General features: G+C 25.3%; 1 protein-coding gene across 1 annotated transcript in view; it reads right to left on the bottom strand.

Annotated features, from left to right (window-relative positions):
* Window positions 1–24654, bottom strand: part of LOC111626882 (kinesin-like protein KIF13A) — a 152821-nt gene that overhangs the window by 97117 nt on the left and 31050 nt on the right. Inside the window, exons 3-4 of the mRNA XM_023370403.1 lie at window positions 1245–1263; window positions 1005–1165 (exon numbers count right to left, since the gene is read on the bottom strand). Coding sequence (XP_023226171.1) covers window positions 1005–1165; window positions 1245–1263 — 180 coding nt within the window. The remainder of the gene's footprint in view (window positions 1–1004; window positions 1166–1244; window positions 1264–24654) is intronic.

Raw genomic sequence — 24654 nt, 5'->3', positions numbered from 1 at the left:
TCATAAAACGATAAATAGTTTGTCAAATTTTTATTCATAAAAATGCAGTTTCAACTGGATTTTATAAAATAAAAAGCAGTTGAAACTGCTTTTTATTTTATAAAATCCGTCTTCTTGCGCCATCAGAGAGCCTTTTAAACAATAGATAGTCTATTAGCGTTGGTCAGTAGTAGTCCAAATTTAATACAAACATTTGTTTTTTGAAAATTTGATCACGATTTAAATACAGTATTTACTTTTAATATTACCGATATTTCATCGAAAAGAAAACGTGTTGTATTATCATTAAAAGACAAATTAAAGTATTTGTTTCCATTATCCGGATTTTTCCTTATCCGGACTACCTTTATCCCCAATTAGTCCGGATAATCGAGGTTCTACTGTATGTATTTTTATTATTACATATAAATAAACGTAGTAAGAAAGTAGTATATATTTTTCATTTTGGGGGGTCTCCAGAACGAATTAATTAAATTTCCATTAAAACCTATGGTAAATCGATAATCGGTTAACGAACAATTCGGATAGCGAACAAAGTCTTGGAACAGATTATGTTCGTTAACCGATCACTCACTGTATATGCAGTGAGCAGCTAACTTGCACATTATTGTTTTAATAATGTTTCTATATTTTACATTAATTAAAAACCTTTATTAAAAGATTAAAAATAGCAGCATTAAATATATAAATATAATTAATATTTACTATACAAAATAAATTGCTTTCTATTCGTATTTTATACTCTTTACATGATAAATATTGGATTTAATTTATTTTAAAATTTTTTGTTATGAAACATGATTTTAAATAATAAAAATAACAACAACAAGAATTCATAAAGTTTATTTTTATGAAATTTTGTAAAAATTTCATAAAAATAAATTTTGAAGAGAGGAAAAAAAAAATATTAAAATGACAGAATGTTACATTAATAAATATTTTATAAAGAATAGACACAAAAAATATTTTTAATTTAACTTGTCACATTTTAAAATTTATCTTATGTTTTCATACCTGTCTGGCCATAAGCAAAAATGCAGGCATTATAACCTTGGAAGGCATTATCTAAGATATCAGCACCCAAACTCTTATACACGTCTTCTTGGCTTGCATAATGATCATCATTTTCATTAAAGGACCAGAAACAATGATCAAAAGCAAATGTCTACATAAAAATATTTAAATAATGTTTATTTTTGAATTATATATTTAATAAATAATAGGAAAAAAAGCTAAACTCTTACCTTTGGTTGCTTTCTGCTGCTTGAGCATTATAAAAAAATAAGAAAATAATTTAGAATAATAATCATAATAATTAATGAATGATTAAATGTAGATAAAAATAATCAATTAAATTGTTTGTGAAAAAACTAATTAAACAATGAGAAATTCAGTATTAAAAGAAAAAAATAGGTAAAATAATAATTTAACAGAATTTAAAACTAGTTTTATATGCAACACTTAATATCTGAATGAAAAATAGTATAACAACAATTTAACAGGAGTATATTTCAAAGCAATGATTATTTTAATACATAGTATTTTGTTTTTCCTTTTTCCTTACTACTATCTAAGACAATAAATTATTGATAATCTTTATACAGCTAAAATTTCTTCTCTCTTCTGACAATATATCTTTACTTTGATTTCCGATACACTCGATGTCAGTACATTTCATATAGTTCTATTAAACTTGTCTCTTCAATATATTCTTCTAACATTTATATGTAAAACAGTCAATTTTTTAATAAATTTTATACTTAACAGTCATAATTCATTCGACAATTATGCTGAATGAATTATTTAAAAAAAGTAGATAAAATAATTTATTTTCAACGAAAAAATCATTTTCAAATAAAATTAATTTTATATTTGAAATAATATTGAAATGTATTATTCATTGAGTGTTTAATTCTTTCTTGACTAAGACCATAACCAATTATCAGAGCATATCTTGGGTAATCCATTCGTTATATCAGAATATGACATCTGTTATGCCCTAATTTAATAAAATCAGAATTGCTATTTATTCATTCTTTTTATACAAAAGATTGATTATTAATTAATAATTTAAATAAATTAAAAATTGAATGCTTCAAGAATACATGGTACAGGTACACATGTCAAGAGTCTAACCCAGAAGCCTTAATTTCAGTCCACTATCTCTGGGTTAGTTCATGAATAACTGAAATTTCAGGTTTATTAAGTAAGTATTTTGAAAGAAATTATATGAATAATGAATTAGCTTATTTTGTTTATATTATAATAAAAATGACTATATATCCTTATTTCAGATCTATAAGATTTTATAACAGCTTATATTTAAACATTACATTATAAAAGTTATAAAATTATAATATAAATTTTTAAATTGTCTAATTTTGATGATAATATTCAACAATGATCATGCATACAAGATAATTTAATAACTTATGAATGTAATAACTTAGTGCTATGTATAGTATAATCATGTAAATAATAAGTTCAAGAAGAATAAAATGAATTAAAATAAAGATTTCAACATAAACATTTGTTATAAACAGGGAAAGCCAAACAGGGATTTAACCCCACCCATTTGGAAAGAATTAAAAAATTAAAATGGCATATAATTTATATTTATTCTGTACCTGTTCACTTCCTTTTTAGTCTACTATATTGTATTAATATAGTGTATTTATATTGTAAAAATTAATAAACTGTTATGAAAAAGTAATGAATTTTTTTAAAAACTTTTGAAAAACCTTTACATGAGCCTAAAACAATTTTACCAATAATATAAAAATGTTTAATTTCTATAAAAATCATATATTTAATCTATAAAATACTTTCAAATTTTAAAATTAAAATTTTTTATCTCTCTTTAATAGGCAATAGTAAATTTTGTAGTTATAAAATTGTAAGGCTATTATTATTGTTATTTTACTGTTCTTTATATTAAATCTAAAAATAGGTTTTGCAAAGAAAATAATTATTTGTAAAAAGTTTTTATAGCTTCAAAATAATTAATTTAGGAAATATTTATAAAAATGATGATTAAAATACTTAAATAATAATAAAAAATATAAATTATTATTAAATATTTATCATCACTTATATTTCATATTTCTTTAAAGTAATTACAATTTAAAATAGCATTTAAAATTTATATTTTTATTTTCTAAATTATGTTTTTATATATTTTATGTTTAGAGGCAACTTTTACTTTGCAATACAGTACACATTTAAAAAATAAATATACAGAAATTTAAAGATATTACAAAATCAATATATCAATGTTTCAGTCATTATTCCAGAATTCAAACAATGGACTATCTTGTTTTTAATTTTCAAATGCTTAACAAAGATGTTGAAAGAAGACATTAAAGGATTCCAATTTTGTAGCATTGTTAAAATCTTCAATGAAAGAAAAATATTATTTGTTCACATAAATTTGCCAGATAATTGAAATGTAAATTCACAATTGCTTATCAATTGGTACCATAATCATTTCAAAAAAATTGTTAATTCTTATCATTTTAATTCAAAAACAGAAAATTTCAATAATACAAATAAATAAATAAAATAAAAATGATTTTTTAATTAATGTAAAAGTTATATATTAATATAATTTGGATTTTCATTAATAAGTTGGTCAAAGAATAATAAGTAATACAAATCTTATATTCATGACAATTAAATGCTAGATTATATAATTTTTTTATTAAATTAATAAATATAGTTTTATTTATTCAATGTGTTCTACTCGTAAGAAGCAGATTTTGTTGACTGTTACAGTCCTTATCTTACTGTCCAATTTCTATTCTGCTTAAATCTGTTATTTTATTCTCTATCTCCTTTGCCTTTTAAATATCTCCATTAACACTATCTCTGTACTCCTATCTTCCTTCTTAAAGCACTATACCAATATATGAGATTCATGATCAATAAAAGCAAGTCTTTGTGTAACTATAGATTTCACTATTAAATTATATTCTCCTTTCCATTTATCTGCTTTTTCCTTTGCATGGACTATAAATTTTTCATAGTGTAGTTGTTATTGGCACCCCTCTCAAATTTCTCTTTATTAGCCAGAGAGCAACTGGCAGCAGAGGATTTGTGCAACCACTGTGACTGCAGCTGTCTCACTACTGCCAATGGTTCTACCAATTTAATATGAAGAGAAATTAGAGATGATGCCAATTCTAATATGGTTAATCTTGTTTTCTTCTTGCATGTCTGTTGCTTATCTTTCACAATAATTCTTATTTCAATTTGTCAACATTACTGAGTTAGGTTACTAAAATGTTTGTTAAGAAGTTTTAAGTTTCAAAATTATTTTTAAAAATATTTTTAATCCCTACTACATTCATTTGAAAACATTAATGAAAGCTTTGTATTTCAATTCTTTATTTTATAAATATATTAATTCAATCAAAAGTATATTTAGATAAAAGATTTGTAAACAATACTATTTGCTCTAGGATATTATCTAGAACATTGTGTCTCAGTTAATCATAATGTCATAATATATCCTAGGATTTCCAAATAATCTCATCTAACATTATATCCAGAAATCAGGATTTGCTTTGTCATAGAATGTACTACAGTATATAATTTACATAAAATCAAACTGAGAATTGTGCAAATATATCAAATAAATATCTTAGTATTAAGATGTTATGTAAATATTTAATACATGTAAAATTATAAATAATAAAATATTTTAGCATTAAAAAACTATCAATAAGAAGAAAAAGTTCAGTCCTTAACAATACTGAAATTTATACATTAAATTATTAATGTAAAATAATTTAAAATTATTTAACTGAAGATATATGACATTATATAATAAAAAAAATAGATTAATAATATAAATTAAATAATTTATTATTTTCCAAATAATATTTTTGAAATTAACCTTGAAATTAAACATTGCATAAATTAATTATTGCTATTTTTATTACTTCTATATAGTTTTATCTTGTTCTAATGCACGATATAATTCAATTTGATATTTGATAAGGAAAATAATCTCAGTATTTTAACAGTAGCTATTAAAATTTTTAAAATATAAAATAATATTTTTTCTCTTTCTAATTTGATGTAGAAATGAATTTTCAAGACATCTTTACTATTTTCAATTAATTAATGTGATTATAAAAATTTGATGAATATAGTAAACTTGTAGAAAATTCATTTATCATAGTATATTATTTCTGAACAGAATTAAAACTTTTAAGAAGTGTTGATAAAATTTATAATCTTATTTATCTTTCAAGAATTGTTTAAATTTGAATGCTTAAACTTGAAAATAAAAAATTTATAATTTATACTGTCAACAAAACTCCAAAAAATTCTAAATAAATATATTATCATGAAACAAATGTAATAAAACAGTATTAAACCAATATTTTATCTTAAAAAATTCTGCTAAACAACAAATAGAGTGAATTAAAGGACCTTATATTACATTAAATTATTGTCATTACATCCAAATAATTTATTCAAGATTTTAGAATAATAAGAATAATTAAATAATTTAGAATATCAAATTTAGAAATCATTAAATAACAGTAAAAACCTTTTAAATATTTATTTTATTTTATATTCAGTATTCTGATTTTTATGATAATAAATATGCTTTCTGTTTTTAAAAAAAATTTGCGGTCTTTTATAAAAAAAGAACTTTTATAATATTTCAATATATTATGTTAAAGTTATATGACAATTTGAAATACTTTGTTATTTAAAATATTTGAAATGATTATTATAAATTCTATATCAATTTATAATAAATTTATTACTTTATGATTTGAAAATTTCATTTGATGAATTTTTAAAACTGCCGATATTATATTGTAAATAAAACTTCTAAAATTAAATTATGAACTTTGCATTAAATATACTTGTCAAATCAAATTTATTTAATTTTCTATTTTTAAGGAGATTCTAAATACTGTATTCACTTTTTATTAAATTTTCAGTAACACATTTCTGAAGCTGTATCTAAATAATTAAGTATGGAATTTGATTTTTATCCTTTCATTTGGCTTATATAATAAATAATTTTCAAATATATCTATTTATTATGTCTGAATTCTTTTGAACTTATTCATTTAAAAGATTTAGTAACAACAAAATTTAAATAAACAAACATTTATTTACTTGAATTTTGTTGTTAAATGCATAGAGATATCAAAAACGTTTCGTTTTAGTTTAAGAAATATAATTTGAATAATAAACACTTAAAACTTTTTATTCTCAAATGAACAAAGATACATATCAATAAAATCCATTTGATATATTATGATTTTATTATAAAACTGCTAGTTTTAATTTATAACATTCAGAATGACCTTGGGCAAATTCAATGTGACGTTGACTTGACACAAGTGTTATATAAAAATATAAGAATTGACTTTATTTTCTTGGTTGGATAAATAGTTTTGTACTATAATAAGTATGTACTATTTTCTTTACTGGTAATTTGTATGTAATTTATATAATTTTTTAAATTATTATTTGCTTTTGTTAGAAATGAACTAATACTTTGTAAATTAAAAAAAATTTAATTATATGAGAAAAGACATTTTTGTGCTAGAATTTATCATGTTTGCTAGGTACAACTAATATACAATATATTATACAATGATCATGACTGCAATATATTGTAATGACCCTAACAATGCAACTATATATAAAAAAAATCTTCAATGGCAAAATTATGGATTTTTATGTACTCTGTACATATTATAAAAGGTGATCATTCTATCACACTCCTGCTATATAACTATATTAGCATAACACAAAATGTTAAAATAATAATAAGTATCACTTGTTAAATTTTACTTGCACTAACTGAACTGCATCAAAATGCTTGTATTGAACTGACCTAAAGNGGATTTAGCAAATTAAAATGTGTGTATTTATATTTAAATTTTACTACAAACTTTTAGAAATTTTATAAATGAATTTATAATAATAATATTTTTCCTACATATACTATTCTACAAAAATGAAAACTTACTCAAAGAAAATATATAAGTGAATAATTTTGTTTGCTTAAGAGATATTTGTCAAAGAAATGTTAAGAACAAATTGCAAATCTACTTATTTCCACTTTATTAGATGGACAAGATGAAGAAAAGATTATGTTTACTATTGTTTACTCAACATTTTAAAGTAAGCTGAATAAGTAAATATGTTAACAAAAGAGATGATTGAGATATTTGCTAAAGCAATGACTAAAACACTGAAAAATGAAGATTTTAAATAAGAAAATGTTGTGTACATCTAAAAGATACAGAAAAATGTGATAAAAATTATCCAAAATTTCAAAAGCAATTAAATACTGTTTTTATAAATGTTATAAAAACAAATTAAATTTATTTTCATATTCTAGTTGAATTTATTTAATTAGAACAGGAAAATAAACTTATTAAAAAATTAAATTTTGTTTAATTAGAATATAAAAATATATTTTATTTTTTAATAATTTTAATTAGTATTGTTACAATACTGATATTAATTTCCTTCTCAAGTTTGTTGTTTAATGTTGTGTTATCAAGGACTAAAAAAAATTTATATTATTACTAATTAAATACAGAATTAAAAAATGTTTAAAATTCATTACATTGTAATATTAAAAAGAATCAAACACTATTAACCATTAAGGTCTAAAGATTCCATAGAATGGCTGAAAACATTCGATTAGTTAATAAAAAGCTACATTTTAGTTGATATTTGATTAGATTCTATAGAAAGAAGCATTCAAAAACTGTTCAAATTAAATACAAAAAATAGAGAAATATTTATAAAATTACTGTACATGGTATAAAAATATATGAATTACAATAATAAAATATTTTAAGTTTTAAATATAGAGAATATTTAATCAAAGTCTTCACTATAATTAAAAAGCATTTAAAATTTTTAAAAATTTTCAATAATGAGCTAAAGAGAATTTTCTGTCTTAATGTGAAATTTTGATCATTATTAAAAAAAATGATAAATTAAGATTAAAATAAAACCTTTATGAGTTTTCTTATCTTTTTGTAACTTTTTTGTTATTTATTTTTATTTTAAATACTGATATACTTTGCTAACTCTTATTCTATAACATGCATTGAGATTCTCAATAAAAAAAATATATTTTTGAGATAACACAACAAAATGATAATACTGTATTGTATAAATTAATAAATGGTTAAAATTTGGCTTTAAAACAAACCTAATAAGATAACAGAAAAAAATTTTAATCATTAATTAAATGTATTTCTTTAAAGTAGAGTGCGATTCCATTTTAATTGAATTTAAATACAAATTTACTATGTAAATTAAAATTGATGATATACTTTCAATTAGTTAATAAAAAGCTGCATTTTAAAGGTTTTTTGTTGATGTTTGATTAGATTCTATAGAAAGAAGAATTCTCTATATTCCTCATGACAAGTTCTGCTAAAATAGGTGACAAGGGGGAGCCCATTGGTACACCCTGGGTTTGTTTATGTACATACAATATATTTGTATATAATTACAAATGATTCTGTAAATAATCCATGTTTATGTTTAAATGTTAATTGCCATATATAATACAGTAATTAATATAATCCAACAATTTTCAAACTTTTGCCATCGAGATTATTTTGAATTAACAAAAAAATAGTTGCTGTTCCTCAACACAGATTTTATATAATATACATGGGTAGGCTGAAAAGTAATGCACACATGCTTGTAGAACACAAACAAAAACAAATAGCAAGATCGGGCAAAAAGTACATTAAAGTACAACTCTTAAGCTTCAAAATCATATATTTATTTTTCAACATAGTCACTGTTAAGGCTAACACATTTCTCCCAACGTGTAACAAGTTTTTTCATTCTGTCACTGAAAAATTCTTCCGACTTTTCTTGAATCCAGGACTTGACAGCTACCTTCACCTCATTGTCCAAGGTGTAATGATCACCCTTGAGGAGACCTCAAGGGTGATCATTACACCTTGATCTTGAGTAGAGGAAAAAAATAAAAATCACATGGCGCAAGGTCAGGGGAATAAGGAGGGTGTGGAATCAGTTCAAACTTCAAGTTTTGCAAAGCCTCTCCAGTTGCATGCGAGGTGTGTGGACAAACGTTGTCATGTTGCAAGATTATTGGCACCAGGCTGCTTCTAACATGACAAACTCAACGTCGGAGGTATTTTAGAATCTCTATGTACTGAGAAGAATTAAACATTGCAACGAGGGGCAACAGTAATCGTCTGTGACAGTAATCAGACGTTCACAATAATTATGGCTTTTCCAGGCTCGCAATCACAAAATTTTATTATTCATCGATTTACAGTAGACCTATCAACAGCATCATCACCATAAATAAGCCTTTAAACAACAATGAATCTCAGTAGGAGTCACTTTTTCAGCAGTTAAAAATTCAATAACAGCACGCTGTTTAACTCACATTGACATAACTAGAACACGTCTCCATATTTCTGCTTCTCAAAATATACTGACTGAATGTAACAACCTCAAACTGCACATGCACATAGAGGAGGAATGTTACTTCCATATGCCACCTGGCGCACTTCTGAAAATCATTTTGTTCGCATTCTACAAGCATGTGTGCATTACTTTTCAGCCTACCCTCGTATATTATTTTTATAAAATTCATAAGAAAGTTTCCATCAAATTTATAACAAATAATACAAATATAAATATTTTGTTTTTTTCCAGTTTTTATATAATACAGTACTAGAAAATCCTTAATATTAGATTTAAAAAATATTCCAGTCAATGCAATATGACAAAACTTAATGAAATATTGCATAATGATTAAAGTATTGAAAACAGTTGCACAATGCTATTTTGAAAATGAGGATACAGAAAGCTAGAAAAATATACCATTATCTTTCACTGAAACTTAGCCTTTTCTAATATTTTTTGAATGATATTAAAATTTTTATTCTTTTAATTAGACAAAAGTTAATTTTATGCATTTATGCAGTGAAATTATGAATTTTAATTAACATTACTTAAATGATTTATTAATTTTTTGAACCTCCATTTTCACTGTGTTTATTTTCTAAGATTTTATTCTATAATTTGTACATTACTGTCATATTCCAAAATTAGCAAATTACCAAAATTATATATATTTTTTCCTTTTATATTACACTTATTGCATTTACGTATATTAAATTTAAGGTAAATTTGTATTTACCTTATTTATTTGGGAAAATAAGTACTGATTCTGAATGTATTATTGAATAGCATTTATTTAAAATTTAAATAAATTTTATTATCATCATTAACTTAAATGTAGTATTTGAACAGCTTTTAATCTAAGAAATACAAATAAAATTATAATACTTATTTCCTAAGCTTTCTATAATGAACATTTTCATTTTCCAAAAACTTTTACTGCAAATTATTAATCCAAAGGTAAATTGATATAATTACTTAAAAATCATTAAAAAAATATAATTATTTAAAAATCTGATGATGGTCACAATTGTCTGTTTAATTTAAAATCATTTCACAACTTAAGGAAACAAATATTAAAGCAATAATAATGCATCTTAAAAGCAAAGTTTGGGTTTATTTAATTTATTAAAATGAAAATGGATTATATTCTCAAAAATTATTATTTTAACTTTTAAATTGATTTTACATTTATTTTTCAGTTAAACATAAAAAAATATTGGTTACATAACAGTTGTTATTAAAAATAATGTAATTTGGTTTAAATATAAAAAATAAATTATGTGAGAAACTTTGGGTGTAAATAAACTTCAAAGAAACTAAAATGATATAATTCTTCTAACATAAATTTGTATAAATTACGTTTGTTTGTTTTTCTTTATAAACTTTAACATGTTTATGATTTTGGAAAGTAGTCTAAACAAATAAACATCAACAATTAAGAAATATGTTTTAAATTATTTATTTATCCTGTAGCATATATTTTCATTTTAATTGACTCAAAAGAAAAAATTATAGCCATTTTCTCTAGAATCTATTTGCTCATGAAACTTTAAAATATCTGTGAGCTGTTAAATAATTAACACAAAGATTGGAAAGTATAATTAAATAAAAACTTATTTTCTTCAACTTTAATTCTTTTTGTCATAATATAGTTTAAATTCAATTAAATTTATTTAATATGTTTAGATAAATTTTTAATTTTAAAAGTTTGGAAATATAAACTATGGAAATGTTTATTCTAAAATATATGATATTAAAACTTGTAAACCTAAAATATTACAAAACAATTAAAACAGCATGAAAATTGCCGTGTGTTACTGCTAAACAGTAGTAATAAACTAAGGAAAAAAACTAAAACAATAGAACCAAATTTCTTGTTTACAGTTTAATTCTATTCCTGGCTTTTAATTTACAGACAAACTAGTTTTGATACATTGAAAAGATTATCTTAAAATGAAAAGTGATATTAAAAAAGTTTTATTCAGTTTCTAGTAAATAATAATGAATGAAAACAGAATCAAAAAAGCCTACATATTATATAAATTATTACAAAATTAATGCAAACAATTTATTCAAAATAATCAGGAACTAGATGTTGGATAAAACCTGTGTCAAAATCAAAATTTGAATTTAATACTTACAGTATTTAGTTTTGAAAACATGATAAATAAAATGGTAAAATAATAGATATGGATATTTTAGAATGTTTGTATTAAAAATGTAAATTTGATAGTCTTGGTAGATAAAATGTCTAATGGACATTTAATAAATGTCTACATCATCAGAGTGAAAAATATCATATAATTTAATGTGAAAAGTTTGTTCAAGCAATAAAAGATTTTCTAAAATAACATCATTAATTAATTAAATTTGTAAATAGATACAAACAAAATAATTAAATATACAGAATATCCATTTTGTTATTTTCAATGAAAGAAGTAATTGAAGACTATATCTATATTATATTGTTATAGTCAAGATAAAAATTGATCATTGACACTAAATATTTAGTTACATAGAAAATTGCTCAACTAAAAATAAATAATAAAGTGCACAAATGATAACATCTTAAATATATTCTTAAACTTGTTTAATGCCAATATTTGTAAAAATTTAAGAAATTTTTCTAGATTATTATAAAAAACACTTTCATACCACATTACTTTGAATTTAGGATGTACTTTATTTTTAAAATGAATTTTCAAGGAAAAAACTGGATAGAAATTAAAAGTAAACATGATTTTAAATAATTTATTAGTAAAAACATTATTTTAAAAATTTATCATTAATAAAAAATATAAAATAAATAGGAAATATAAAATTTTCAGTGCATATAAATTTTTGAAAAGTGAAAAAGTATACTGAATTTAACAAACACCTCAAATTCAAGACATAGTCTAACTTTAAATTCAAAAATATAAAAGAAAATACCATACATCTTAAATTCAAACTGTTATGGTATTGTGAATCTGTTTTTATTTTCTTTAATATTAAAACAAAAAGTTTCCAGACAAATTTCTAGAATATCAACAGAATAAATAAGTATACAAAGATGATTTAAATGTAAAATTTAAATTATGCAAGTTGTTTTAAAACAAATTTAAAACAACTTGCATTCTTTGTAGATAAGAAATATCATCATCAAATAAAAAATATAATAGCCACATTTGATCATCAAAGTTTTAATCAAAACTGTATATTATAAATAATTCTTAAATATTTTTCAAACAAATTAAGTAATAAGTAGAAGCCATAGGAAACTAATTAATAGATTTAAAAAAGACTTGTAATACAGTATAAAATACTATTTATAGATCCCAATTTCTCCTTATGAACAGAGATACAAACATTAATTATAGATATTGATCATGTTTGATATATCAATTACATTACATTTAACAAATATTATAAAGACAATAAAATAAAATATAGTGAATTGGGACATATCAATTCATATGTAATAGTAACATAAAAAATTTTATAAACAGAAAAATAAATTTAGTAAACCTATGTAAACCGGACTCGCGCAATTGCGAATATTTTTCCGTTTCTAACAGGTTTATTAAAACATAGAAAAATCGCTGCGTTTGGAAGAATTTGTCTGTTTTAGGCAGGTTTCCGTTTTAAACAGGTTTTACTGTAAATAAATTAAACAATTGTGTCTCATCTTAATCATCTTAATAAAAAAAAACTTGTTTTATTTTTAATTATTTTTCCACGTTTTAAAGGCGTAATTAAATAACTTAATATTTAAATATATATATATATAATAGCCAAAAGCTAAATCAATTTAAATAAATGAAAATTGTTTAAATTGCTAATTTTCATAATTCAATAGAAATTTGTAAGCGTAAAAAATAGAAAAATAGAAATTGTTTTAAAAGAAAGAGTTTGTAAAATTGAATCCTCAAGCAATTAATCAAACAAAGAAACAATTTAACATTTTGATTAAACGTTTAAATAAAAATTCCTTTGATCCGAAATTGTTTCGAAAAATTCAAAGACAAGAAAAGAAATTCTATAATTAGAATTTTTCCAAATCGATTAAAGTAACTTTAATGANATAAATATAAAAAATTTATAGGTACTGCACATAATACTTAAAACTGATGCAAAAACTGTTATTTAATGCTTTATATAAATTTCAAAATGTAACATAGAGATTGATTATAAAAAACTTGGAAATTCAGCTTGTTCACAGTTAACTTTATATATATTTGTTTATCTATACCAGTGTTTCTCAACCTCTAACCAATCGTCGCCCCTTCAACGTAGTATTGCCTCCTTCAATAAAATTGTTATGTAGTATCGCCCCCTTCACTTCAAAATTCCAATGTCGAGGGCCAAGGCTAACGCCAAATTCGTACTGCATTGAATAGACTAGTGACTAGTATAATGTTATTTGTTTAATTATTGAACGATATAGGCTAACGAATAAAACATCTAATTATTCTTAATATAATGCTTTACTATATTGCCTAGAAAATTGTTTTTCGCCTCCAAAATATAAATTGTTACTAATCGCCCCCTCAACATGGAAAAAACGCCCACATGGGGCGATATCGCCCCCGTTGAGAAACATTGATCAATACAAAAAAAAAAAAAAAAAAAAAGTAACTTGCATTGACCAAGATAAATGAATAAAATTCTGCAGTTAAAAATAAATTTATTAGAGGTACAACAGACACAGTTAAATTAAAAACCATTCAAATAATTAATTCAAAAATGTAAATAAGAAAAATTAAGAAAATACTTTAATAACAAAACATGCAAAATTTAAATTTTAGATTTAGCTACAAGGAACAAAAATTATTTGTTATAAGCATGTTGAATTTATATAATATTATAGAATAATTTAAAACAGGACTAAATATATATCCTAATAAAGAAATTATTATAAAATAATATTAAGGGCAATGGATAAACAAGGAATATCATATTTTCATGCTTATAGCCCATGGGTCATCTGTATTTAAAGACAATTTGACAGAGTACAAGTTATCAAGCTGTGATTAGAAACTCATATCTGTGGAGCAATGGCTACTTCATAGCTACAGGAATATATAATGGAGCAGTTAATGCAAAGGTTTATTTTTGTTTTATCTGTGGATTATACATCATTGCAACTTATATGCATAAAAATTTAGAATAAAAAACAATAATCTTAAATTAATAAAGAAAATAATACAATCAAGTTGACTTATCAGAGCATCAGGTATGGGAACAGTTCACTTAAGAAAGCACTTTCCCAAATTCCAGATTTTATCCCCTAAGTTTTACATTAGTGGGACTTCTATTAACAGCACAAATTTAGTTAGTAGAGCACCATTTAAATGAGCTCTGTGTTGACAGAATTTCTAGAGCAGCAGTCTGCTTAAGGGAGCATTATTCTAAGGAGGCTTTATAAGTGTCTATCTTTAATCTTATGGTATGTAAACATCCAGGACACATAGCAACAGAGCTCCTTGCACTAATATTTGTGGATATTTGTTAAAGCATTCCATTGGTCAGTTTTATAATAAACATACAACCAAAATATTTCTCATAGAATCATAATGTACACACACTGGTTTAACTGAACACACATATGTAAAGCAATTACATATTAAAAAAGACATCATAAAATATATATGAACAAACTGCAGATCATATATATCAGGGGTAACCAACTGTTGTGTACATAAGATCTACTTTTTATCTTAAAAAAGTGTCGTGATTGACTTTTTGTCGTAGGCATGGTCTAAGTGGCGAGGGGAGGACGCGGAGATCCGATATCACTACAGTTGCGTTTGCATTCAGTTACAAGTATAATACTGTGAGGGCCGAGGGGGGAGAAAAAAAACTCATTCGATCGATAATATGTGATATATATCGTCATCGTCTCCCTTGCCGTTTGGATTGCCGAGCGGTAACAATCAACGACATATGGAAGCAGATGAGTCAGAGATAGATGCTTCGTTTACAAACAACACAACCGTTTATTAAACACGAAAGAAGCTTACAAGATTTCCGCGATCTTTTGAAGTTCTGCGGCGGTTGCGGTCTCTGGGTCTTCCTCTCCTTTCCAAGATAGTCTCATTCTGAAGGAGTGTCCCTTGTTTGTGAATGAACCATTCCATTACGTCTCGATGACTCCGGGACGATGCAGTCGACTTCCGTTGATGGAAAGATGTCGATCCGAGGTCGGGAGATGGAGACGAAGATGAGTGCGAGACACACACACAACAACAGGTCCGTCACTTGGAACTTTCGGGAGAAGAAGCCGTCGCGTCCTCGAAATTCCGGGGTTTTATCTGTTTTCTCTCAGATTCCCCTTACCGATTGGTCTCTCCTCGTCACCTGATGACAATTCGAAACCTTTCGGGGGCGTGGGAGAGGTCAAAATCGAAGTTTAATTCGATCTCCAACCGGAAATGGTCGACGGACTTACATTCTTCTATTATTTTAAAGTTAGTGTCGCGTTTTCATATCATAAAAATCTATTTCTAACTAATATATTATTTTCTTCAAAACAATTATTTTAATGCGAATTTTAGTGAGTGTTCGGACCTGTCCAGAGCCTCATAATATAAATATTAAGTCAAGACTTCACGAGTGATCGACCAAAATTGGCTTCGCAATCGACTTGTTGGCCACATCTGATATATATAACCTCATCTCAAGAGGACAAGAAGTGATTAGTGTCCAGATTTTGGAGATCATGTAACCTTGCTTCAATGCAGTATGTACTTATTTGTTTTTACACTGTACATTACATCCCATTAGAGGGCCGTTCAGCAATTCTGGAGCAAGGATATTCACATCTTTTCAGCTAAGTCCCCTAATGTTTTTCTGGAAAAAAGTGAAGTAATGTGACTAGTATACTAGTATATACTGTATATATATATATATAGTGTGTTTACTGATTATTTGATAGAATAATAAAATTGATATTCAAGGGTATGCCCTTGAATATCAATTTAAATGAATTTTTCAATTTTGAAAAATGATCAAATTTAATGAATATCATTCAAAGGAAATACAAGGGATTAAGTCCTTCTCATTGACACAAAAAATTTTTTTATTCACAGAAATACAAGCAAAGTCTTCATGGCTGAAGTACCCTGTTGATACAAAAATTCAAAACTGAAATAAAATTACAATATAAATAAAAATATCAATTAAACAACAAAAAAAACTGTTAATTTATTTGTTCAAATTTCAAGATGTTTTTAAAAATGTTTATAATGACAAATATGGCTTATCGGACTGTCTGCAATAAAATCGTCATGCACATGTTAATAAAAAGACCCTTATTAATTATTCAAATATTTTAAATTTTTAAGCTAGTTCCACTTTGAATATTTCTGAATTCATATAATGATATGAATAGAAAACAATATGTACAGTAAGTACAGTAAAATTATGTGATAATGAATTTTAATGTTTCCAAGAGTGTTATAAGTTACAAAGTGTTCCTAAGACATGAAAAAAATGAAGTCAAATATCATTAACAATTCCCTGGGTGATCTTGTTACTTCAAATAAGAAAGCAGTCTGAATAAAGGAATGTAATGCAGTGATCCCAAGGGTGCTCTAAGCAGACTCAATTGTATATACTGTATTTAATTAATAACTAAGATGAATAAAAACTATATAGATCATTATGTATAGAAAAAATAGTCAGTCAGAAATAACTGAATAAATTTTTATTCATATGAAATATTTAGTAATAATATAAAATAAATAACTGAAGAATTTATTAGAGCTTAATACCATAATAGATGGCCAGATGGTTAAGATGGCAGCTTACTACTCTGAGAAAGCCAGACCAAATTCAGATAGGTCAAAAAAAAAAAAGGTATTTTTTGGGGGTTATCCATTAAAATTATTAAATACAGGTAACCCCCGTATAACACGGTAGTTACGTTCCAAAAAATTGCCGTGTTATGCGAATCCATGTTATACAAAACAAAGAACTAATACGAAAAGGAGGGTTAGGTTCCAAAAATTAAAAAACATGCTAGTATATTTTCATAATTAAGATAAATATCTTCATTAAAATTTTTTAAGTGATACATATTAATATAAATTAAACAATGTTTTCTTCGTCATCACTAAAAACACTATTAATTAACCGAGAGCGTTTTCTTTTTGGCAAGTTATCCTTATCCTCTGAACATTTTTCTGCATTATCTTCAGATCCATGCTTTACCTTTTGCAAAATGTATGTAATTTTAGATTGCTTGCTTCTAGTTAAAAGGTCTTTATAAATTTTCTTATATGGTGCTAAGTACTTATGAAGAATAAAGCAAGTATAGAATAAGGGAAAAACATTCGGCAACATCAGAAGCAGAAGCGTCGCGATCTGGCAACATTGAAACAAGTTTCGAGAAGGACCACGTGTATCGACAGAAGGCGAGAAGAGAAAATTTACATACTTAAGTACTAATAGTTCACGAAAATAATAATTTTCGTGAACTATTATTACTTAAGTATGTAAAAATTTATTACATTTCCTGTTGTACGAGGATTTTACCCAATTCTCGAACCTTGTCAGAGTAAATCCGTGCTATAAAAGTACCGTGTTATACGGGGGATGGTACCAATTCTCGAACCGTGTTAGAGTGAATCCGTGCTATAAAAGTACCGTGTTATACGGGGGATGGTACCAATTTTCGAACCGTGTTAGAGTGAATCCATGCTATAGAAGTGCCGTGTTATACGGGGGTTACCTGTAATTTAAGTGATGCATGGAGTTATATTTCATTGTAAAAAGAAACACTAGAAAATTCAGAAAAGTTATAAACAATTTAATAGATAAAATCCAATAGAAGTTTGTTATAATAAATACAGGGTGGTCCAAATATACTGATGTAGAACAGATGTTCATTCAGTAACAAAAAATAAGTATAAAATGCTAAAATTTCCTTATTTGACCTTCCTCAATGAGACACAAGTACTAAAAGTTTATTGACATTATATATAGTAAATGGCTGTTTGAAATACAAGAAATATCATAAAAAACTTTAAAAATACAATAAATTCTAAGAATGTATGCCCTTGAATATCATCAATTTAAATGAATTTTAAGATTAAGATTAATTCTTATATTTTTAAAATAATAACCAAACTTGAATAATTATTAAATTTATATTTATCTAAATGTTTTCTATATTTTACTTAATTTTTTCCTGTATATGACAATACAAACATTTTAACAATTATATATTAGCAAAGAAGTTCCAAACTTGAAAAAATTATTTTATATATATTTTTCATTGCTGAGCCAAATTATTTTATCATATCATTATTTCTGAATTTTCTTTTAAAACAAATCATATCAAATTAAATATAATAATATGGCAATAATAATAAGAGATACAGTATATCTCCATTACACAAATTTTACAACTTGAATCATATTGAGAAAATATCTTGCTCAAATCATTATTATTGGTATATGAATAAATTATTATGCTTTTTAAAATATTGTGCTACATGAAAAAATGAATGTTAGAGATTCTTTATGATATATATTAGACTTCTCTCATTTTCTATAATAAGTGACCAATCATAATAAAAATATTTTTGACAAAGAAAAATATTGGAAAATATTTAACTATTGGAAAGTTTGAACTATTTTATATGATTTATTTTCAGGTTATTTTGATATATATGTAACATGCTGTTTAAGAAAGAGAATTTTTACAACTAAAAATGTTGCCAATGTTACAGTTTCTTTGTAGGATTTCTTTTATTATGCAGCATAACTGGAAGGTGATGACAAATCTGAAGCTTTCAAAATGTTTTGTGACAAAGGAATTCTCTGATTTCCATGGAATAATTGATATTTTGTGTATCAATTCTTTGTAAAATATTCTTAAAAGTAGTTTTAAATAAAAATATATTCTAAAGGGATCACTAGCAACAACTGCTTGATAACAGATATTTCCACATAACTTGACAATCACCTACAATATACCTGTTTATAGAGTAGTCTTTTAGATATTATATATATATATATGTATATATGTGCACTTAAGTTACCAAGTGAATATGTTACCGGCCAAACTAGTTTATCCTACGCATGTCAGGATATACTAGTTTAGCCTAGGATAATCTAGTTTGGCCTAAATACTTTAGGCTTAACTAGTTTGACCTAGGCTGAACTGATTTATGTACTACAAATAGGTGCCAGTGTAAAAAAAAATGATTTTGTGTAATTCGAAATGCCACCACAGTACACCCAGTAGTTAAAGTGTACCTAGTAATCCCAATGGCAGTGCTTTGGTTTGGTTTGGTTAGGTTAACTACATTTTTAGTAGATGTTTCCTTTTTTTTTTTGTTCAACAACTACCATGAATCAATATCTAGTGACATTAAACAACGGACAGCCTGCCGGCGGCTCCCCTCCAGGAGGAGTCCGCCAGGAGCACGAACAGTCCAAAGTGACGCCATTGGGGTTACCTAGGTACACTTTAATCTAACTTATAAAATATTTAATCTTTTATTTACTTTTACATGTTACACTAAGAAACACAAACAAGTTCATTTTTAATTTTAGTTTGACTTTAAAAGTTATTTTTATTATTTTGTTTGAATTTTTGGAAATATTTTCGAAAGTTGATTACCTTTAAAAGTGCATGGCTTAATGAAAAAATACAAACTGATAAGTACTGATTAGCTTATTTTTATTTTATAGTTTTGTACAAGTGTTGTGTCACTTCTAATCAATACCATTTTTTATAATTAAGTAGACTATGTTTGAATAAATATTGTTCATCTAATTGATTGCCTTTTAATTTTATTTTAACCATTAATATACTTAAATCAGGCCTGGCCAACCCGCGGCCCATGGGCCGCATGTGGCTTGTCACATTAAATTGTGTGGCCCGCTAAGCAATATTATATATATATTAAAACTTTCGTTTTCTGTTTTGTGTATTCCGTTTGTGTAATTAAATAAATGAAAATTTGCATGTGTCATTGTTATAATGTGCAAGTGCGAGTACAGAAAAAGTAAAACAAATACAAAATGAAATCTTATTCATTTTGTATTTGTTTTACTTTTTAAAAAGCATGTTTACCTAAATTGTGGCACATTGTAATGTTACACGTGATCAAAGTGGCCCGTGAAACAATTTGTGTTAACCAGGTCTGACTTAAATAGTAATTCTAAATCAGTTTGGCCTAGGACAAACTAGTTAAGCCTAAAGTATTTAGGCCAAACTAGATTGTCCTAGGCTAAACTAGTATATCCTGACATGCGTAGGATAAACTAGTTTGGCCTGAAGTCGGGTTTGGCCAGTAACAAATATAAGTTTTAATTCAATATTATCAATAAATTTTATTAAAATGTCACTCTTTTTCACTTCCTAACATTCATTCATGATGTTTTTCATCTTCAGAACAAAATCAGAAAACAAAACAGAAAAAACATGATCTCAGCCCCTCTATGTTAGAGGAAGATTCATCTCAAGTGAAGACACTGACTCCTTTGGATTGAAATTTGTAATGGCTTTGTGGCTGAGGTTGATTTGAATGAGCCAAAAATGCTTCCAATTAAAACATTTTAAAGCTTGGTTTCTTAACAAACAAAGAATAAGTATGTTTAAAATGGTACCAAGTTTTGGATAATGTACAGATATATCTTTCATACCAAAATAAATTTAAATATGAAAGAGAAAAACAGAAAATTCAAGTATATTTTGTACTATTTTTAAAAAGTAAATATGCAAACCAATATGAATTTTATGGATTATAAAATAAGCAGAAAAATATTTATGTAAAAACAAACTGATTTATTCTACACTGTGTGTATTGAATATTAATATACACATCATTAGCCTTTCATTTTACTATTAATATACTTTAACAACAGAAAATTATTGATAATCCATATAAAAATACAAAAAGCTAGTGACCCATTTCTATAAGACATAGAAACCAAAAATACTTGATGGTCAAATGGATATTTTTCTGTATCTTATAATAAACTTGAATGGAACTTTGGTATTTTAAAAAGTAAATTTAAACTGTATTTTATAAAAGCAAATAAATTTGTTTTTCAAAACTAAAAATATTTAAGTAATATTCATTTAATAGTAGAAGATAATTTAAAATATTGTTGTATTAATAACTCCAAACTTTTTAAATTTAACAATCAAATTATAAATAAAATATGATTTTTATTTTTATTGATCTAACCTGTAATGACATGAAAAAACTTCAACCAACATAAACTTTTTGAAAAGTATCTTATAATGATTCTATTTTTAGATATTGATGTATACACAGAAATTTTTTTATAATAGTTGGAAAAAACTTTGCAATTTTAATTTAATTTACCTCTAGTGTATGAATTTTAAAAGATATCCCTTAAACAGAAGAAAAATTTATTTAAATAAAATTATTTATTAATATTAGTCAAAAATAAAGAATTTTTAATTCTTGATGTTTTCATTTTAAGTTATTATGAAAAGTTATCAAGAGTAACATATAACACTTATATTTTCAGACTGCAAATTTAGATGCATGCAAATTCATATAATGATAGGAAATCAAACATAACAGTCACTTTTCTTATAATCTATTATTAAAAAAAAATTGTTTGAATTTATGTATTTTAGTTGCGACCATCATCCATTACCAATAACCCCAAGTAATCTAGTAAGTGAGAACAACACTCTTCAAAACAAAGTTTTATACACAATAAATTAAATTTTGTTATAAAACTTTGGATTCTTCTTTGAAAAGTAGTATAAATTGTAAATGCATTTCTATATTGAACTTGATAAGTAGCAATACCATTTTTGATATTTTACTTATATTAAAATATCAAAAAAATCAATACTTTCAAGTTTAATATTCCTTTATTATTTGTGAGAATTCTGATTTATAGCAAAAATATGATTTATCAATATAACTTTAAAGAAGTTAATATGAAAACTGACAAAAAAAATCATATAATTAAAATTCTTTTAAATGCATGTTCTAATCTCTTCATCAGATCTGATTTCAATGTATCTTATTAAGATATATATCTATGTTAAGAATTTCGAAATTTTCAATAGTATAATCATGAATGAAAATTATAATAAATTGTATGCTATTTTAGGATATATTTAAATACTAAAAATGTATTTATAATTAATCAAATATAAAAATTAGTATTATAATGAATAGTATATTAGGCAAGGAGTGTAGCCGAATATTTGGCCAAACTATTCGGCTTGATTAACGCACATATGAAAATTGGCGTGCAAACTGCATTATGGCAAGGACCCTGCTCTCTATTGGCCGCTACCACTTCGCCAATCGCGTTAATTCTTGACAGTTGTAGCGGACAGACAAGAGCGTCATGGCAGTATGTGATAAATGATGATATCAAATGTTGGTAACAATGAAATGACCTACACGTGTAAATAACGGAAAAAGAACAGAGAATGACCGCGAAAATGTGAAAATAAATATGAAATTGAGTTGATAATATAATTGAACAAGTCAAGGCAGCTTATTGGTGCAAAATTCGCGACCATCAATGCCAAACAATTGTTGTCATAGACTTCGGAAAGCTAAATGCTTGTAATGAAAGTTGGTGCAAAATTCGCGACCATCAATGCCAAACAATTGTTGTCATAGACTTCGGAAAGCTAAATGCTTGTAATGAAAGTCACTTAGCGTGCACGGACGAAAGCCTGGGACCGTTTGGGTTACCAAGCTGTCTGGAATCTGTGAAATCATAACTGTGACTTATACCGACGTCCTATCTGTCTCTTTTCACCGTTATCACCAGGCTATAAGTCACGTAATTGTAAAATGGGAAATCTATGACGGAAAACTGACAAATCGAAAGTATTGTAAGGGCATATTATGATGTATGCATAAGCATATGTGGACTAGACTGATAGAGGAAAGAGAAAAGGAAGAGCAAAGACGAGCACTTAAAAAGGATAGGCAGGGTCAGACCCTCAGATGTGCGACAATTTTTTAATGAATAGGTATGTATTTTTATTTTGTGCATGTTATAAGTTATAAATAAATATAAACAAACAACACTAACCCGATAACATTAAATCTAAATACCAAAATGATTAATTTACTGTGTTTTTGTTATTTCTTACTCATGTTTTTAGGTATTCGGTATTCGGCCGAATAGTGATTAAATATTCGGTATTTGGCTGAATAGTGAAAAATAGGCTGAATACCGAATAGTAACTGAATATTTGTTACATCACTAATAAAAATATTTATCTTTTATGTCTGAAGTTTTTAAGTGTTGAAATATGTTAATAAGATAATTTTTTAAGTTAAAAACTCCAGAATTGCTACGATTATTAGCAAATTCATAATTTCTAAAACTTAGCTTATCATAGCTTTACTTTTAATTTAAATTAAGTAAAATTAAACTAAAAATGCAATATATTTGTTGTATTAGCTTTGGATCCGGAGTTTCTGTAGTTCTGTGATAATTGGATACTTTCTTCCTCACAGATCTACCATACAAGGAAAATTACTTTTTTAAAGGAGAGTCAGTTTTATTGTTTTCAACACAAATGCAATATTAAAACAATAATATTTGGAACTGATAAAAGTTTGGATCTGAACAATATGATATTTGTATTTTCTGAAACAGTTTTTAAATGTTTGTTGTTGTAACATTTGCTATGTCCATCAGTGTATTTATAAAAATGATCTATCAGCCTTAAAACAAACTCTATTTTGACAGAAGCAGATTAGAAAAAAGAACAGAATCAAGAATGATCATCTGAAATACTAACCATGAAATTTGTCTATATAATAATTGTTGTAGTATATAAACAAAATTAATCTACTAACCAATTGAACTATTGATCTAGTAAGATTTGTCAAAATTGCAAATAAATGAACATTGCTTTGGATGGGATATATGCCTTTTTTAAATGACTAATAAGTATATCATATGAAAGTATTTCAATAATAATGCCAAATTTTAAACAATGGGATTAAAATTAAACTGCTTGATGCAGACATTAATTAAAGTTAAATAAAGGATTTTTTATATATAAGCTATCCTCAGTTTACATATAAGTTTTAAAACTATTTAAAATTTAAAATCATTTTGGGAGTTTCTTCTAATTCTATGCCACGACTTGGTGCATTTATCGACACTTGGCAAATAATTCCATCATCTACTTTTAATTCATACAGAAACACATTTTGGGCTTTTGCCCCTCTT

The sequence above is a fragment of the Centruroides sculpturatus genome, unplaced genomic scaffold, assembly GCF_000671375.1.
Source record: "Centruroides sculpturatus isolate CEXI.00-Female unplaced genomic scaffold, Cexi_2.0 scaffold433, whole genome shotgun sequence".
Taxonomy (NCBI): domain Eukaryota; kingdom Metazoa; phylum Arthropoda; class Arachnida; order Scorpiones; family Buthidae; genus Centruroides; species Centruroides sculpturatus.
Note: the sequence above shows the minus strand (reverse complement) of the source record. Positions and strands in the feature narration are given on the sequence as shown.